The 15,115-nt window shown below is 39.7% G+C and overlaps 1 protein-coding gene across 1 annotated transcript in view; it reads left to right on the top strand.

Moving 5' to 3' along the window:
* The window catches only part of MCPH1 (microcephalin 1), a 233,726-nt gene that overhangs the window by 20,937 nt on the left and 197,674 nt on the right, over positions 1–15,115 (top strand). The window contains 3 exon segments of the mRNA XM_046648531.1: positions 7,753–7,840; positions 11,101–11,215; positions 14,730–14,873. Of these exon segments, the coding sequence (XP_046504487.1) occupies positions 7,753–7,840; positions 11,101–11,215; positions 14,730–14,873 (347 nt within the window).

The following is a 15,115-nucleotide window of genomic DNA, read 5'->3' as shown; positions in this document are numbered from 1 at the left end:
TTGAGTGCCTGGTAAACATGGGTTTTAATGTAGTGGCTTCAGTATTTTACGAGGCATGCTAATGCACAAGTTCTTGGCAGGCATGGGATGACACTACCAGCATCAAGGGCCACCTATTTCTTTGTCGTGAAAAGTCATAGTTAGACCCAAGTGGATTGGATTCAGGGAGCGTGTCTCTATGCAGCTTTCTGTCTTACCCTTCAGAGACAACTTGTTGGGATGCTTAGTCTCAAAGGAGACAGCACTTATCTTCCACAACTACATCACCTGGGTCAGACACCCATTTTACTCAAGTCTTTCCCTAAGCTACTAACTAGTAGAGGATACTTACTAGTTTTGTAACTTTGGCAAATCATCTTCTGTGAGCTTCAATTTCCTCGTTTGTGAAATAGGAGAAGCGAGAGTACTTTACCCACTTGGGTTGGCGTGAGGCTTCTCAGGAGCTGCCTGAACTTTATTACACTGATGATTATAAATTTAATCTCATGTTTATGATGATAGGATTCTCCCGGTTCTGTTCATCTACATCTTTATCTGGCTGCTTCTCAGCCACCTGCCTTTTGCTATTTTATTGCTTGTGACAGTGGGAAATAGGTGATGTTTTGCTTGAGTAAAGAGAAGCTACTAAGTGATGCTCAAGGTAAAAATTGGTAATTAAGGACCTTTTTAAAAAAGATACATTCCTGAGAAGCATTTCTCTCCTTTTTCTCTTCATCCTTCCTGCTGTTCATCTCTTTCATTAGATCTGTTATTCTGCCCATCCCTTAATTGTGAGGCTTTCTGCAGGCTTGGGTGGTTGTTTTTTAATCAACTTTATAAAAATGTAATTTACATAAAATGTACCCATTTTAAGTGTACAGTGCACTGATTTTTTGACAAATTTACATACCCATGTTACCATCATCACCACCACCACAATCAAAATTGGAGCAATTTTCATCACCCTGAAAGTTTCCTTGTGTCCTTTTACAGTCAGCTTCCTGCCCCCAACCCCCATCACAAGGCAACTGCTTATCTGGTTTCTGTCGCTATAGATTAGCTTTGCCTAATCTGGGATCTCATAAACAGAATCATACAGTATGTGCTATTTTGTGCCTGGCTTGTTTTGTTCAACATGATTTTGAGCTTAATCCATGTTGTCATATAGATATCAATCATTTCGTTTCTTTTTGTAGCTGAGTAGTATTCATTCTGTGGATGCACCACAGTTTATCCATTCACTTGTTGATGAACATTTGGGTAGTTTTCAGTTTTTTGTTTTTATGAGTAAAGTTGCTATGAACAATCACATTTGTGTCTTTGTATATTTTCATTTCTGTTTGGTCATTACCCAAACTACTTTTAAAGGTGATTGTATCATTTTACCTTCCTGGAAACCTGTAGTGTATGAGTGTTCCATTTGCTCCATGTCTTCACTAACACTTGGAATTGTCAGTCTTTTTAATATTAGCTATTGTAGTGGATATGTACTGGTCTCTCAGGTATTGTTTTAGTAATAGTTTTTTGGGATATAATTCACACACCATACAACTCACCCACTTAAAGTGTACAATCCTGTGGTTTTTAATATATTCACAGAGTTGTGCAGCCATCACCACAATCAATTTAAAACAGTTTCATCACCTCAGGATGAAACCTTTACATCACCCTCTCCTCCCCCCAGTCCAAGGCAACCCCTGATCTGCTTTCTGTCTCTGCATTTGCCTCTTCTGGACGTTTCATATAAATGGAATCATACAATATGTGGTCTTTGTGCCTGGCTTCCTTCACTTAACATAATGTTTTCAAGATCTGTTGATGTTGGAGCATGTATCAGAATTTCATTCCTTTTTATGATCAAATAATGGTCCATTGAATGGATATATCACATATATCCATATCCTATATACGATTTGCCAATATTTCTCCCATTCTATGGATTTCTTTACAATTCCTTAACAGTTTGAAGCAAAAGCGTCCAAGCAAAAAGATTCTAGTTTTGGTGATGTTCAGTTTAATTTTTGTTTATTTTTTCTTGTGCTTTTGGTGTTAAGAAACCATTGCCAAATCCAAGATCACAAAGATTCTCTCTCCTATATTCTAAGAATTTTACGTTTTCATCTTGTACATTTAGGTCTTTGATCCATTTTGATTTAGTTTTTGTGTATAGTGTGAGGCAGGGCTCTAATTTCATTCTTTTTCATGTTGATACCCAGTTGTCCCAGAACCGTTTGTTGGAAAGACTATTCTTTCCCCAGTGAATTTTCTTGGCAACCTTATCAAAAATCAACCATAAATGTGAGAATCTCATCTGGTTTTAATTTATATTTCCCTGATGACTAGTGCTGAGCATTAGGTAATATGCATAAGACTGTGCATTGTCTTTGGTTAACTCTTTTGCCCACTTTAAAAAATTGAGTTTTTGACTTCCTAATATTGAGTTGTAAGTGATTTTTGTGTATTCTGAATACCAGTTTTTTTGGTCAGATATACTTATTATAAATATTTTTTCTGTGGCTTAACTTTCATTTTCTTTATTGTTTTTGAAGCACACAAATTTTTGATTTTGATCAGTTTTTCATTTTTTCTTTTATGCTTTATGTTTTTGATATCTTATCTGAATATCTTTGCCTACTTCAAAATCTTGAATTTCTTTCTTCCATTTTCTTCTAGGAGTTTTATAGTTTCAGCTTTTATGTTTATTTCTGTGATCTAATTTTGAGTTATTTTGCGTAGGAGTGTGTGGTGTGTGTGTGTGTGCGCGCAGTATAAGATAAAGAAGTCAAGTGTTTTTCTTTCTACAATGATGACATTTACTCATTCTGAAAATATCTTTTGAGTGCTTACTGTCTGCCAGGCATTGAGCTTACAGTTGTAACCAGACAGGCATATTCCCAGCCTTCATGGAACTTACTTTTAGTGAAGAAAAATTTTAAAAGTGCAACTTACAATAAGTCCTCTGAAGGGAACAAGGAAGGAGCTGAGGTGTCAGTAACGCTTAAGCTGAGGAGAGAAAGGCAGAAAGGAGCTAGTCATTGAGTGAGTTGGCGAACACGTGTTCTGAGGCACAGACGGTCATGGCCTGAGACAGGAGAATGCCATTGTGTTTGAAGATCTCAGTGTCAGTGGCTGGAACCTAGTGAGGAGAGAGAGCTTTGAGACGGGCAGAGACTTGCTCCTGCAGGGCCGTGGTGAGGGGTTTGAATTTTGTGTATCTGTCTCTCTTTATCCTCTATCTCTTTATCTATGTCCTCTAAGCATCAGACCTACACATGGAATTGCCTGCTAGATGAGTCGCAGCAGGTAGGTTTCAGTGGGTCCAAAACTGGACTTGCTGTCTTTTCTAACTGCTTCTAAACTTCATTTTCTGTCTTGGTTTATGGGGCCATTATTTTCCCCGTTGTGCACACCAGAACCTTTTGAGTCAGAATGCTTATTTCCTAATCCTGTGGTGTCCTGAAGAGAACCCCTCCTCTCCCCAACATGCACACGGCAAAGAGAAAATCCACTGGTAGTTGCAGTGAAAACAGTAGTTCCTCCTTAGCCCTTTGCCCTAACCCCTGCTCCTCAGAGGTGACGCCTCCCCACTCAGGCAGCCATCTCTCTAGCCTGTACTTACCTCCGTATGTATCCAGCGTCCCACGTTGTCTAGTGACTTTCTAGTGTGGAAGTGAGACTGTAGCTTTCCAGTATCACCTTCTGGGGGACCCCACCCCATGAGGTGCATCTGCTGTTTGTACACCCCCACAATTCTTCTCCTCTCTTTATCTCAGTGATAAATTACTTCACTGGTTTTTGTTTACATCATTATGACTGTGAAAGTTGTTTTTAGCTGAATCTGAAAATGCACCACGAATACATTTCCCTTCATGTGAGACTTCTTGTCCATCTGAGCCCAGCCTGGTGTCCTTGAGTCTGGTGCACGTCTGGTCCAGGTCGCCTGAAAACTGAACCCGGCACCTCCACTTTGGTGGCAGGAGCAAATGGAGTGCAGCGTCTGAGTCTGGGCAGTTGGAGCGTAGCTGTTGCTTTTCAGACTCACGCTTGCCTCGCGCAGGCCCCATATGCCAGAGTCGCCTCCAGGTTTGAGGAGAGAATGCCGCTTCTTGTGGATGACTCCTCCCCCACCCCAAGTGCTGGGTCAGGTTTTCTTCTCTTTCAAAATACAGTTTGCTTTTCACTTTCCCAGACATCTCTTACCTACTCTTTACTTCTGTTGATCTTCTATGTGGTTTTCTTTTCCTGTCATTTGATTAGAGTTTTGGGGAACATAGAGAAAAATGCATGTGCTCAGTCCTTTAACAGAGACTAAGAACTTTCCATCTTTATCCCTGAATATTGCACATCAGGATCCTCAACCCAGTCCCACTGCCTTTGCTGAAATCTTCAGCCCAACCTGGTCTCCTTGCCCTCAGTGTCCCTGTCCTGGAACTCATCCCTCAGAGTGACCTGTCCAGGGCCCCTCCTCACCTTTCCTGGGGCCCACAGGATGAGGGCCGTCCAAGTGCATGAGCTTGGCCAATACAGCCCTTGGTTGACCTGCGCAATCTCTCTGTCACCGGCCTCCTAACTCTCATTGATTCACTTCAGTCACACCAAGTGGAGTGTGTTTTCCCAAAGCTGTCATGCCGTTCACTCGCTGTGCTTTTGTCCATGCTCTTTTCCAGACGGAAGCTCTCCATCCTCCAAACCTGTTTCCGCACCAGAATTTAGTCCGGTGGTGGCCTCTGACTGAAAGCTCTTCCTAACTCCTAGTATCACTGTGCTCTGGCTTCTGCTCTGCCTTGTTGTTGTTCTCTTGTTACAATTACTGTGTTACATTGTTTTTTTTAATTTATTTTATTTTTTATTTTTACATTTTTGCAAATTTCTTTCATGCCTTTTTTTCCCCTTACCTATGGGCTAGGGAGTGAGTACTAGGAAACACCCAGTGAGTGGACTGGGGCTTGGCCAGAGTACTGCTTACTCCCCGTGGGTAGCAGCAGCCCAGTGTCCACCTGGTAATCAGGATCAGTCACCACAGCTTATTCTCTCCTTTTTGTTTAGTGGCACAAAGAACCCAAATGGCCAGGGCAGTCTCAGCTTCCGATTTCATTTTTACTTTATAAGAAAACTCTTACTGAAATACACAGGCAAATAAAGCAAAATTTCCAAGCGTAGAGCATGACAAATTGACGCAAAGCCATACCCCGTACCCACCACTCAAATCAAGAAGGAGAGCATTATTAGCACTGCAGAAGCTCCCCTCCTGGTCACTTTCCCCCAGGAAACCCCTAATCTGACTCCTGAAATCATAGATTGATTTTGTCTGTTCTTGAGCCTTGTATAAATGGAGTCACACAGCATGCACTTTTTTTGCCACTGCTTTCTTTAGCTCAGTGTTATATTGGTGAGATTCATTCCTGTTTTTGCAGTTATAAGTTAGTTCACTTTCGTTGCTGTTTGAATGTACCCCAATTAATTTATCCCTTCCTCTGTTGATGGACATTGGAGGTGTTTTCAGCTTTAGGCTATTCCAAATACAGCAGCCAGCCGTGAATGTCTCTTGGTACACGTGTGCACGCATTTCTCTTGTACATGCCTAAGCCTTCAGTGCTGGATCTTAGGGCTTGTGCATGTTCTCCTTTCATATTCTTCCAAGTCATTTATCCAGAGTGGTTGTATGAATTTATTGTCCGATGAGTAGTGTATGAGAGTTTTAGTTTTTCTGTATTCTTTCTAACACTGACTTTTTCATTTTGGATAGTGGAAGTATTATGGGTTTTTTTTTTAATTCAATTTTTTTAAACTAAAAAAAAAAAACCCCACAGAAACAATTCACCCGTTTCTCCCATCTTCCACTTCCTGCCTGTGGCAACCACCAATCTGTTGTCTTCATCTATGGGCTTATTTTTCTCATGTGTGTATATGTATATATTAGATTTCGTATGTAAGTGACATCATATGGAATTTGTCTTTCTCTAACTTATTTCACTTAGCATAATGCCCTCAAGTTCCATCCATATTGTCGCAAATGGCAAGATTTCATTCTTTTTTATGGCTGAATAATATTCCATTGTGTATATATACCACATTTTCTTTATCCATTCATCCATCACTGGACACTTAGCTTGTTTCCATATCTTGGCTCTTGTGAATAATGCTGTGTCGTGCCTGGTTTCATAGAAGACAGTCACATTCTCACATTTGCCTCTGCCTTCTGTGTGTTGGGATAGCATGTCTTTTATCTTTAACTCCCGTATGTTCTCATGAGAGAATGAGAAATGAAAAAGGCAAATAATGTCTTCGTATTATGATAAAAATGGCTTTGACTTCCCATGCCCTCAAAAGAGTTTCAGGGACCCCACGGGGCTCTGACCATACTTGTAGATTGACTGGCCTAGTGATAAGTACTGTTGTCAGTTTGGTGTGTAATCTTCCAAACTTGTTTTAAAATGAGAGGTACTTTACCACAACACCATAGAATACCATACACACATGTTCCTGAAATTTCCTTCTCACTGTTAATATATTTTAGAGAGCTTTCTATGTCAATATGGATATGTTTGCCCGATTTTTTGGCACTGTAATTATATTTTTAACTATCAGTTGTAAAGTGGATGTTGAACAGTGATAGTCTTATGAAATATAGTCAGAGATGTGGTTATGGGCCATATTTTAAAAATGCTCAACAGATTAATGAGATTATTCTGTAAGCACAGCAGTGATGGAAGATTTTTGATCTGGGTTGGGGAGAGATGAGTAGAATATTTTAAGATTAATATTTCGATACTATGTGAATGAATTAGAAGAGGAGAAACTGTAGAGAAGGAGATCATATAGAAAATCATTGTAATTGTTTATTTTTTTAAAATTTTATTTATTTTTTTTTTTGAGGAAGATTAGCCCTGAGCTAACTACTGCCAATCCTCCTCTTTTTGCTGAGGAAGACTGGCCCTGAGCTAACAACCGTGCCCATCTTCCTCTACTTTATACATGGGCCGCCTACCACAGCATGGCTTTTGCCAAGTGGTGCCATGTCCGAACCCGGGAGCAGAACCGGCGAACCGCAGGCCGCCAAGAAGCGGAACCTGCGAACTTAACCGCAAAAAACCACTGCGCCACCGGGCTCGCCCCATCGTAATTGTTTAGATTTGAATGAATGAATGCTTGGAAGTAGGTAATGGTTGCAGGATTCCCAAGATAGGAAGGGAGGTGAATGGTATTGCAAGAGGAGAAATGGCAGGGTGTGACAACAAGCTGATTATGGAAGGACAAGGCACAGTGAAGGGGGGCGGGGATTGCAGACAGTCGGGGGGGGGGGGGGGGGGGGGGGGGTAGTGGTGTTCTGACAGAAACACACAGAAAGGAGAACCTAGTTTTGGTGGAAAGATAAGCTTTCTGGCTTTAATTTCTTTAGGACCCTTCCAGGTCTAAATTACTCATTTTATGGCTTGTTTAGCCTTAAATTATGCATTTAATGGCATACAAGTGCCAGGCACTGCTCATTTTCAAGTGTATTGCAAATCTAAAATTGTTGTAAAAGAGGATACTTCCTTTACCTCCTCTCACGTCTACTCTTGTATTTTAAAAAGACCATATAGAGAAGATTTTGGAAAGTTGAAGTTATATTGACTTTTGCATTTGTTAATAAATGTGCTTATTTTAAAAGATATGTCTATTAAAATGACCTATGCATGGATTTCTTAAATTACTGACACATGGGCAGATTTAATGCTTTGTGACTACAACAGAAACAAACACTCATTAGACTACTTCAATTTAATTATACAGATGCAGGACAGCTGGAGTACACATTGATGAATCCCTGTTCCCTGCAGCTAATACTAATGAAGACTTACCAAGCCTAATTAAAAAAAAGGTAAGTATATGATTTCAGTATAGACAGTGGCAGTTATGATTTCATTTATTTTTGATTCCTAGAAAATAACACTTTTAGAAATATATTCGAGTTGTCTTAAGTATTGCTATTGATATTTTTTTTTCACATAGCATTTTTAACAAGTTATAGAGATTATTTTTTCTATGAATGCTTTGATGTAATTTGTAAGAAATGGAAGAGGCTATGGTTGGCCAAGAGAAAACTAAAAGTTGCCAAGAGACCAGCAAACATTCAGGTGCTCTGGTAATTACCTCAGAGTTCAGTTTTTTATGTCTGTGGTACAATGCATTTGTTCTCTTTAGCTGGAAAATCTGAGAGTCTGAATCAGAGATATCCAAGTTTGTAAAGTTACTTAGTACAGAAAATGTGCTGTACAATTATAAAGACACTGCTTTCGTTTGAGGTCTAATTCACACGTGAACAACCTTTTCAGCTTTTATTTATTTAGGAGTTTTCATTGTGATTCTTTATCTGAGGGTAAACTAGTTCACTATGACGTGTCCAGGTCACTTTATTTTCACATGAGAATCCCTGTTGGAGAGAAGATTTGCAGACTTTCTCCGGACTCAATTAGACAGACTAGAAACTGTACATTTCCTATAGATTAAAGAAGAAATTCCTGTGGATGTCTCCAAATTTTCTGCAAATAGTGAACCACGTGTCTCCATTATATTTCATCTCAGACAAGCCAGAATTTGACACTGCTGTGATGGATAACTTAATTCAGTCTCCATCCAGATCTTCTCATCTGATTATAGGTGAAAGAAAGCATTTAACAGTCTCTTGGCTCTCTGTGATATGCTGAGAGAGCTGTGTCTGTCATTTTAAAAATAAAGTATTTTAAAAACACATCAATAATAAAGCAAAAATCTCTTTTGATTTCCCTTCCCTCAAAATAAGCACTTTGCAGTTTGACTTGGGTCCCTGTGAATCCATGGTCTCCCTACACATACGTCAACACGTGTATGCACACACATTTTATGTGAATGAGGTTCTACTAAATTACATGAGTTGTGTGGTAGGTTGCTTTTTCTTCTTCACTTAATGGTGCGTCTTTGACCATTTCATGTTAGTACGTACAACTCTGCTTCATTGTTCCGCATTGTATTATATGTAACATGAATGTATTGTTCTTGGATTTGTGCTTAGATCATTGTCAGTTTTTACTAAGCACGTAGTTTATGTGACATATTTGAGTGTATTTCTCCAAATGGACTATCTAAAAACGGAATTACTGGGTCAAATGGATATGCATTTTGATTTTTAACAGTTCCACCAATAGAGTGCAAGAGTACCTATTTCTCGACACTTTGACCAATGCTGAATATTATTAATCTTTTTGATTTTTCCTAATCTGAAGCATAAATAATAACTGCTCATACACTTCGCCACTTAAATTTTTACTCACGCCTAAAAACATTCCCTTTCTTTTCCTCCTGGAAATGCAACTGCAAATTAAACATGACTCCAGACCTTATTATTTGGGGTTCTTGGAAGAGGTTCTCTGCTTCGCTCTCCCTCACTCTTTCTGCTACCAACCTGACCCTCTTGCTTGCTGTTCTTTAGACGTACCAAGCATATTTGTATTTTAGAGCCATTGCATTATCTGTTCCCTCTGTCTGTAACACGCTTCCCCCCAAAATCCACATGACTAGTTTCCTAACTTCCATAGGGCTTTGTGTCAGGTTACTTTCTCAGTGAGACCTCCCCTGACTAGTGTATTTGCATTAGCAGTTCCTTCCCAGTATGCCAGCTGTCTGGATTCCCCTCACCTGCTTTCTCCTTTTCATCTATAGTACTTACCCCTTTCTAACATATTATAACAACTTTAGCAGTTAGATAGGGTTCAGTCACTAACGAAGATTCACAGGACCTCAAATAACAGTACTTCATAATCTAGAGACCAGGGTGTGCCTGGGGGAGCCTCATACAATCTGCTAGTCACGCGCCCATGTTCTCGCTACGTTACCCTCCACCCCCGCAATGACAGAGCCCTCCCTCTAGTAACAGACAAGGTTGATGTGCTTTGAGGGTACAAATGCCCCAAACTCCATGGACCCATAGTTATAAAGAAATACTGTTAATTAGTACGTTGCATGCTTTGGCAAAAACGGTTCAGGCCAATTCCAGGCCTGCTCGAATTAACCCTCCTGATACATATACAGTGTCATTTACTTATTTATTATATTTCTTTCTGTCATTCCTTAATAGAGTATAAGCCCCATAATAGCAAGGATCTCTCTTTGTTTCAAGAGCAGTGCCTGACACATGGTAACATCTTTGTTAAATGACAAATGAATGAATAACTCACTGAGAGGGCAGGATGCTAAATCAAGAACACAAGTGTAGGCATTAGCCTTGAATGGCTAGAAGAAGTCCTTTCATTAAGACTGGAACAAAAGAAGTTAGACAGGGTACCCATGTAAACATGTTTGGGCTGGTGGCTTCAAACTGAAAACCAAATGAGGCCTAGAGAGAAGACATATCTTTCTTAGGTCCTTAAGAGAGCGCTCAGGTGTAGAAATGGTAGTAGGTAAAGAGGACGTAACATTCAGTTTTTGTATTTGTGGGAGTGGCTGGGTCAAATGAGGAGTTCTGAAAATGAGAAAGTGGGGAAGGCTGGTTTGAAAGAGACATGTCCCCCTTTTAATCAGAGGATGGGGAGATTAGAAAGTTAACCTCAGACTTCCTTGTGGATATCAGCCCTGGGTTCACGTGTTGGAGGTTTCCTTATTTTGTCACACTTTGTTTGTGTAGTCATAGTTTTTGATTTTTACTGGCTGAATGGAGTTACTGTGATTTAAATGCAATAAGGCAAGATTAAACGAAGGTTCTTTTCTTTGGTAGTTATAAAATAGTTGCTTTTGTGCTTTATTACTATATCATGATTTTTTGAGGGGAGAAGAGATAAGATGAGAGTAGCAGAAATGAGGAAAAAGAGAGTAATTTTGTTTTAAGAACCTTCATGGAAACTAAGAATGCAGGGATCTGGAAAACGCCACAGAAAACATAGCTACTTAATGTATAGCCCTTTATTCAGTTTTAAAATTCTGTCCATATTTTTACAATTGCACAAAAAATAAATATTTCCAATTCACATATAGTACAAAAAATACCTCTTTAAGAAAGTTTTATTATTGATGTTAAAAAGGATGTCAGAAATGTACGTGAAAGGGTTCTTTTCCTGTCTTACACAATTGCATCACTGTATTCGTAATGTTTATGTCCTTTTTGCACAGCATAAGTGTATGCAGCCCAAAGATTTTATTCCTAGAACACCAGAAAATGATAAGAGACTGCAAAAGAAATTTGAGAAAATGGCTAAAGAGCTACAAAAGCAAAAAACAACTCTAGGTAAGCAAGCCCTCCGTGTTTGTGTTTGTACATCTACTTTCATTTGCCAGACAACCAGCGGCATCCAGGTTGACAGAGCTAAGGGGGACGGCAGTAGTTCTGGCCTAGGAAGGAGAAAATGAAATGTAAGTCGCCTGCGGAAAGCTTGACTACAGCCGTTATAGGGCCATATAGTTGGGCTAACTGGTCCCGGTCTTTTTTTTAATTGAGATATAATTGACATATAACATCATATTAGTTTCAGATGTACAACGTAGTGAATTGATATTTGTATACATTGTGAAATGATCACCACAAGAAGTCTAGTTAATGTCTGTCACCATACATAGTTAGAAACTTTTTTTCCTTTGTTTTTCTTGTGATGAGGACTTTTCAGAGGTACTCTTAGCAACTTTCGAATATTTAATACGGTATTGTTAACTATAGTCACCATGCTGTGCGTTACATCCCCGTCCCCGTGACTTGCTTATTTTATAACTAGAAGTTTGCACCTTTTGACTCCTTTCGCCCAGTTCTCCCCCATCCTCCAACCAACAGTCTGTTCTCTGCATCTATGAATTTAGGTGGTTTTTATTTTTTTTAAGATTCCATTATAAGTCAGGTCGTATGGTATTTGTCTTTCTTTGTCTGACTCTTTTCACTTAGCATAATGCCCTCCAGGTCCATCCATGTTGTGGCAAATGGCAAGATTTCCTTCCTTTTTTATGGCTGAATGATATTTCATTGTGTATATACCACATTTTCTCTATCCATTCATTCATTACTGGGCCCTTAGGTGGTTTCCATGTCTTGGCTGTTGTAAACGGTGCTGTGATGAACGTGGGGGTGCATATATCTTTTCACACAGTGTTTTTCTTTTCTTTGGATAAATACCCAGAAGTGGGATTGTGGGATTATATGGTAGTTCTACTTTTCATTTTTTAAGAAACCTCCATACTGTTTTCCACAGTGACTGCACCAATTTACATTCCCACCAACCATATGCGATGGTTCCCTTTTCTCCACATCCTTCCCGCCGCTTGTCGTTTCTTGTCTTTTTGATAATAGCCACTCTGAGAGGTGTGAGGTGATATCTCTTTGTGGTTTAGATTTGCATTCCCCTGAAGATGAGTGATGTTGAGTATCTTTTCACGTACCTGTTGGCTGTCTGGATATCTTCTTTGGTAAAATGTCTATTCAGATCCTCCACCCATTTTTTGATTGAATTGTTTGGCTTTTTACTAGGTAGATTCTTTTAATGATTTAGAAAAATAACATCGTGAAACTCTAGAGTACTTTATGTGTTTCTGATATTTCTCTTTTTTTGCCTTTTTCACTGTCCTCTAAATTCAGTATTTCAAACCAATCCTGACACATCACTGATAGAAATAAGCAATTTTGATAACTATATAATGAATAGCATAGAAATAGGAAGCATTCATTCCTCTAGTTGTTTCTTTGTTTTATTCGCTGTTACTGTGTTGCAAATTGTCTGCTCTGTATTTTGAAATTATTCATGTAGAATTATGAAGCTTTATTAATTTGTTTTGCAAAGAGATTGGCCCTCAGCTAACATCTGTTGCTAATCTTCCTCTTTTTGCTTGAGGAAGATTGTCACTGAGCTATCGTCTGTGCCTATCTTCCTCTATTTTGCATGTAGGACACTGCCACAGCATGGCTTGATGAGCAGTGTGTAGGTCTGCACCCAGGATCTGAACCTATGAAACCCGGGCCTTTGAAGCAGAGCATATGAACTTAATATTACGCCACTGGGCTGACCCCTCCAGCTTTATTTTAAATCTGTCATAATAATGCAAGATAATTGACTAGAACAGTTTGCCTGCACAGTGCTGCCAGTTAATTTTCCAAAAACATTGTCTTTCTCATTTGTTTTTGTGCTCAGTCATCCCATTGCCTGAGAATCTTTTCTCTTCTTGTGTCCTGCTGGCCCCTCCCTACCAAGCCCACACTAACCATCTGGACTGCCAGGATGCTCCAGACAGAAACATGGAGTTCTCCTTGACGTCTCTTTCTGCCTGACACTGACTACCCATCCAGATTCTTAGACCCTACTTCTGAAATGATTGCTTGACTCCTTCTTGGCTCTCTTCTTCCAAGTCTGCATCACCCCTACTTGAATCAATGTAGCAGTTCCTTAACTGGTCCCTCTAGGCACTGTGTCCTTACCATCCATCACTCTCCCATACTTCAGTCACAACAGTGTAAATTAGATGTCAAGTGGGCTTAAAATTCCTCATTGTCATCCTAAGGAAAAAGTATTTAGGATAAAATGCTATACTTAGTGTTTTTTATAATCTGCCACATCCTCTATGATCTGCTTATGGTCAGAAGTGCCGTAAGAGTTTTTCAAGCATAAGAGTTGCAAAGGGGAGGATACTGAATGATTCTGTTTTTTTTTAATTGTAGGGAGGCAAGTGGTCAGTGTCTTAAAGTTCTCTTTGAGCATATGCAGGTTATGGATTCTAGAAAAACGCACAACCGTGCACCCACACAATGAATTAGCCCATTATTTCACGGCTCCAGGACCCCCCTGACCCCAGAGTTCAAGTGTGGGTCTGTGAGTGTCTCTGGGGGGTGAGAAGGTGAGGTAGAGGGGTTAGTGGTGGCACTTTCTGAAACCTGGGGTAAAAACCACTGTAGGAGAGGCAAACTTCTCTACCCATCTTAGGTCCTCGGCTGGGCTCTGTAATAAGAGACAGAGAAACAAGAGCAGAGCGTTCAAATTTATACCAGTTTTTCATGACACAAGAGCTCTCAGAAGGAAATGAAGACCCAAAGAAGTGGCAAAACCTAAGTGCTGATGTACTAGGTTCAATGAAGAAAGGCAATTATGGAAAAATAACTAAAATATAAGGGGCACCAGAGGAAGATAAGAGTTACTTTAAAAAGGTCTATTTGGACAGAATTCTCTCAGCCTTGACTCCCTGTCTCTGGTGATAAAAATGTTTCTTTCCTCCTGGTGGAAGGAGGGCATCTTTCACAGGGGAGTTTTATCTCCTGCCTTCAAGAAGGAAAGGGAGGGTCAGAATGCCCTTCTTGCACGTGCTGTTATTTAAGTGCCTTTAGCTCAAAATAAACCTTATGCCAAAGTGGCATGTTTTAGGGTGTCATAGTCTACCACCTCTCACCACATTTAGGAACCAGATTTCATTGTGGCTTCACCTTCTCACTAGTTGAGTGATCCTGAGTAGATACGTTACTTAACTTCTGCCTGTCAGTTTCCTCATCTTTCAATGGGGATACCTTGGGTTTGGGGGAAGGTTGAATGAGATGATGTGCGTGTTGCACTTAGCACAGTGCCTGCAGTGGACATTGCTCAGCAAATGCTAGCAGTTGGAGTGTGGTGTTACTGATGGTGGAGGTGGTGGTGACAGAATATGGGTAGCAGGTAATGGTGTTGAAGGGGAAGAGGAAAACTCTGGGGTGGGGGGTGGGTGTTCTTTAAGAGGAATCATACTGTTGAAGTAGGAAGGCATTCTTTTGAGCTTAAAATTGGATTTTTGTTTATTTTCAGATAATGGTGTACCTGTTCTCTTGTTTGAGTCTAACGGTTCATTGATGTATAGTCCCACAATTAAAATGTACAGTGGTCACCACATCGGAATGGAGAAGAGATTACAGGAGATGAAGGAGAAAAGGGAAAACCTTTCCCCTGTCTGTAAGTGCTTTCATGTTATAAAATGAAAATTATGCGAATAGGTGAATAAATTGTGGTGGGAAGTTTCTTTTCTTCTTTACCCAGATATTTCAATTAATGTTTCCTGATTCTAAATAGACTTGACCTCTTTCAGAGTGGGCTTTGTTAATATTTTCTCCCTGGAAATCTAATGCTTCATTAAGCATTTATTGAGTGTATAGTAGTCTCCAGGTTCAAAATCCTATTTGTTGTAGCTCCTTTGT

This window comes from Equus quagga, chromosome 22 (assembly GCF_021613505.1).
Source record: "Equus quagga isolate Etosha38 chromosome 22, UCLA_HA_Equagga_1.0, whole genome shotgun sequence".
NCBI lineage: Eukaryota > Metazoa > Chordata > Mammalia > Perissodactyla > Equidae > Equus > Equus quagga.
The sequence above is the reverse complement of the archived record's forward strand: the minus strand, read 5'-3'. Positions and strand labels throughout refer to the sequence as shown.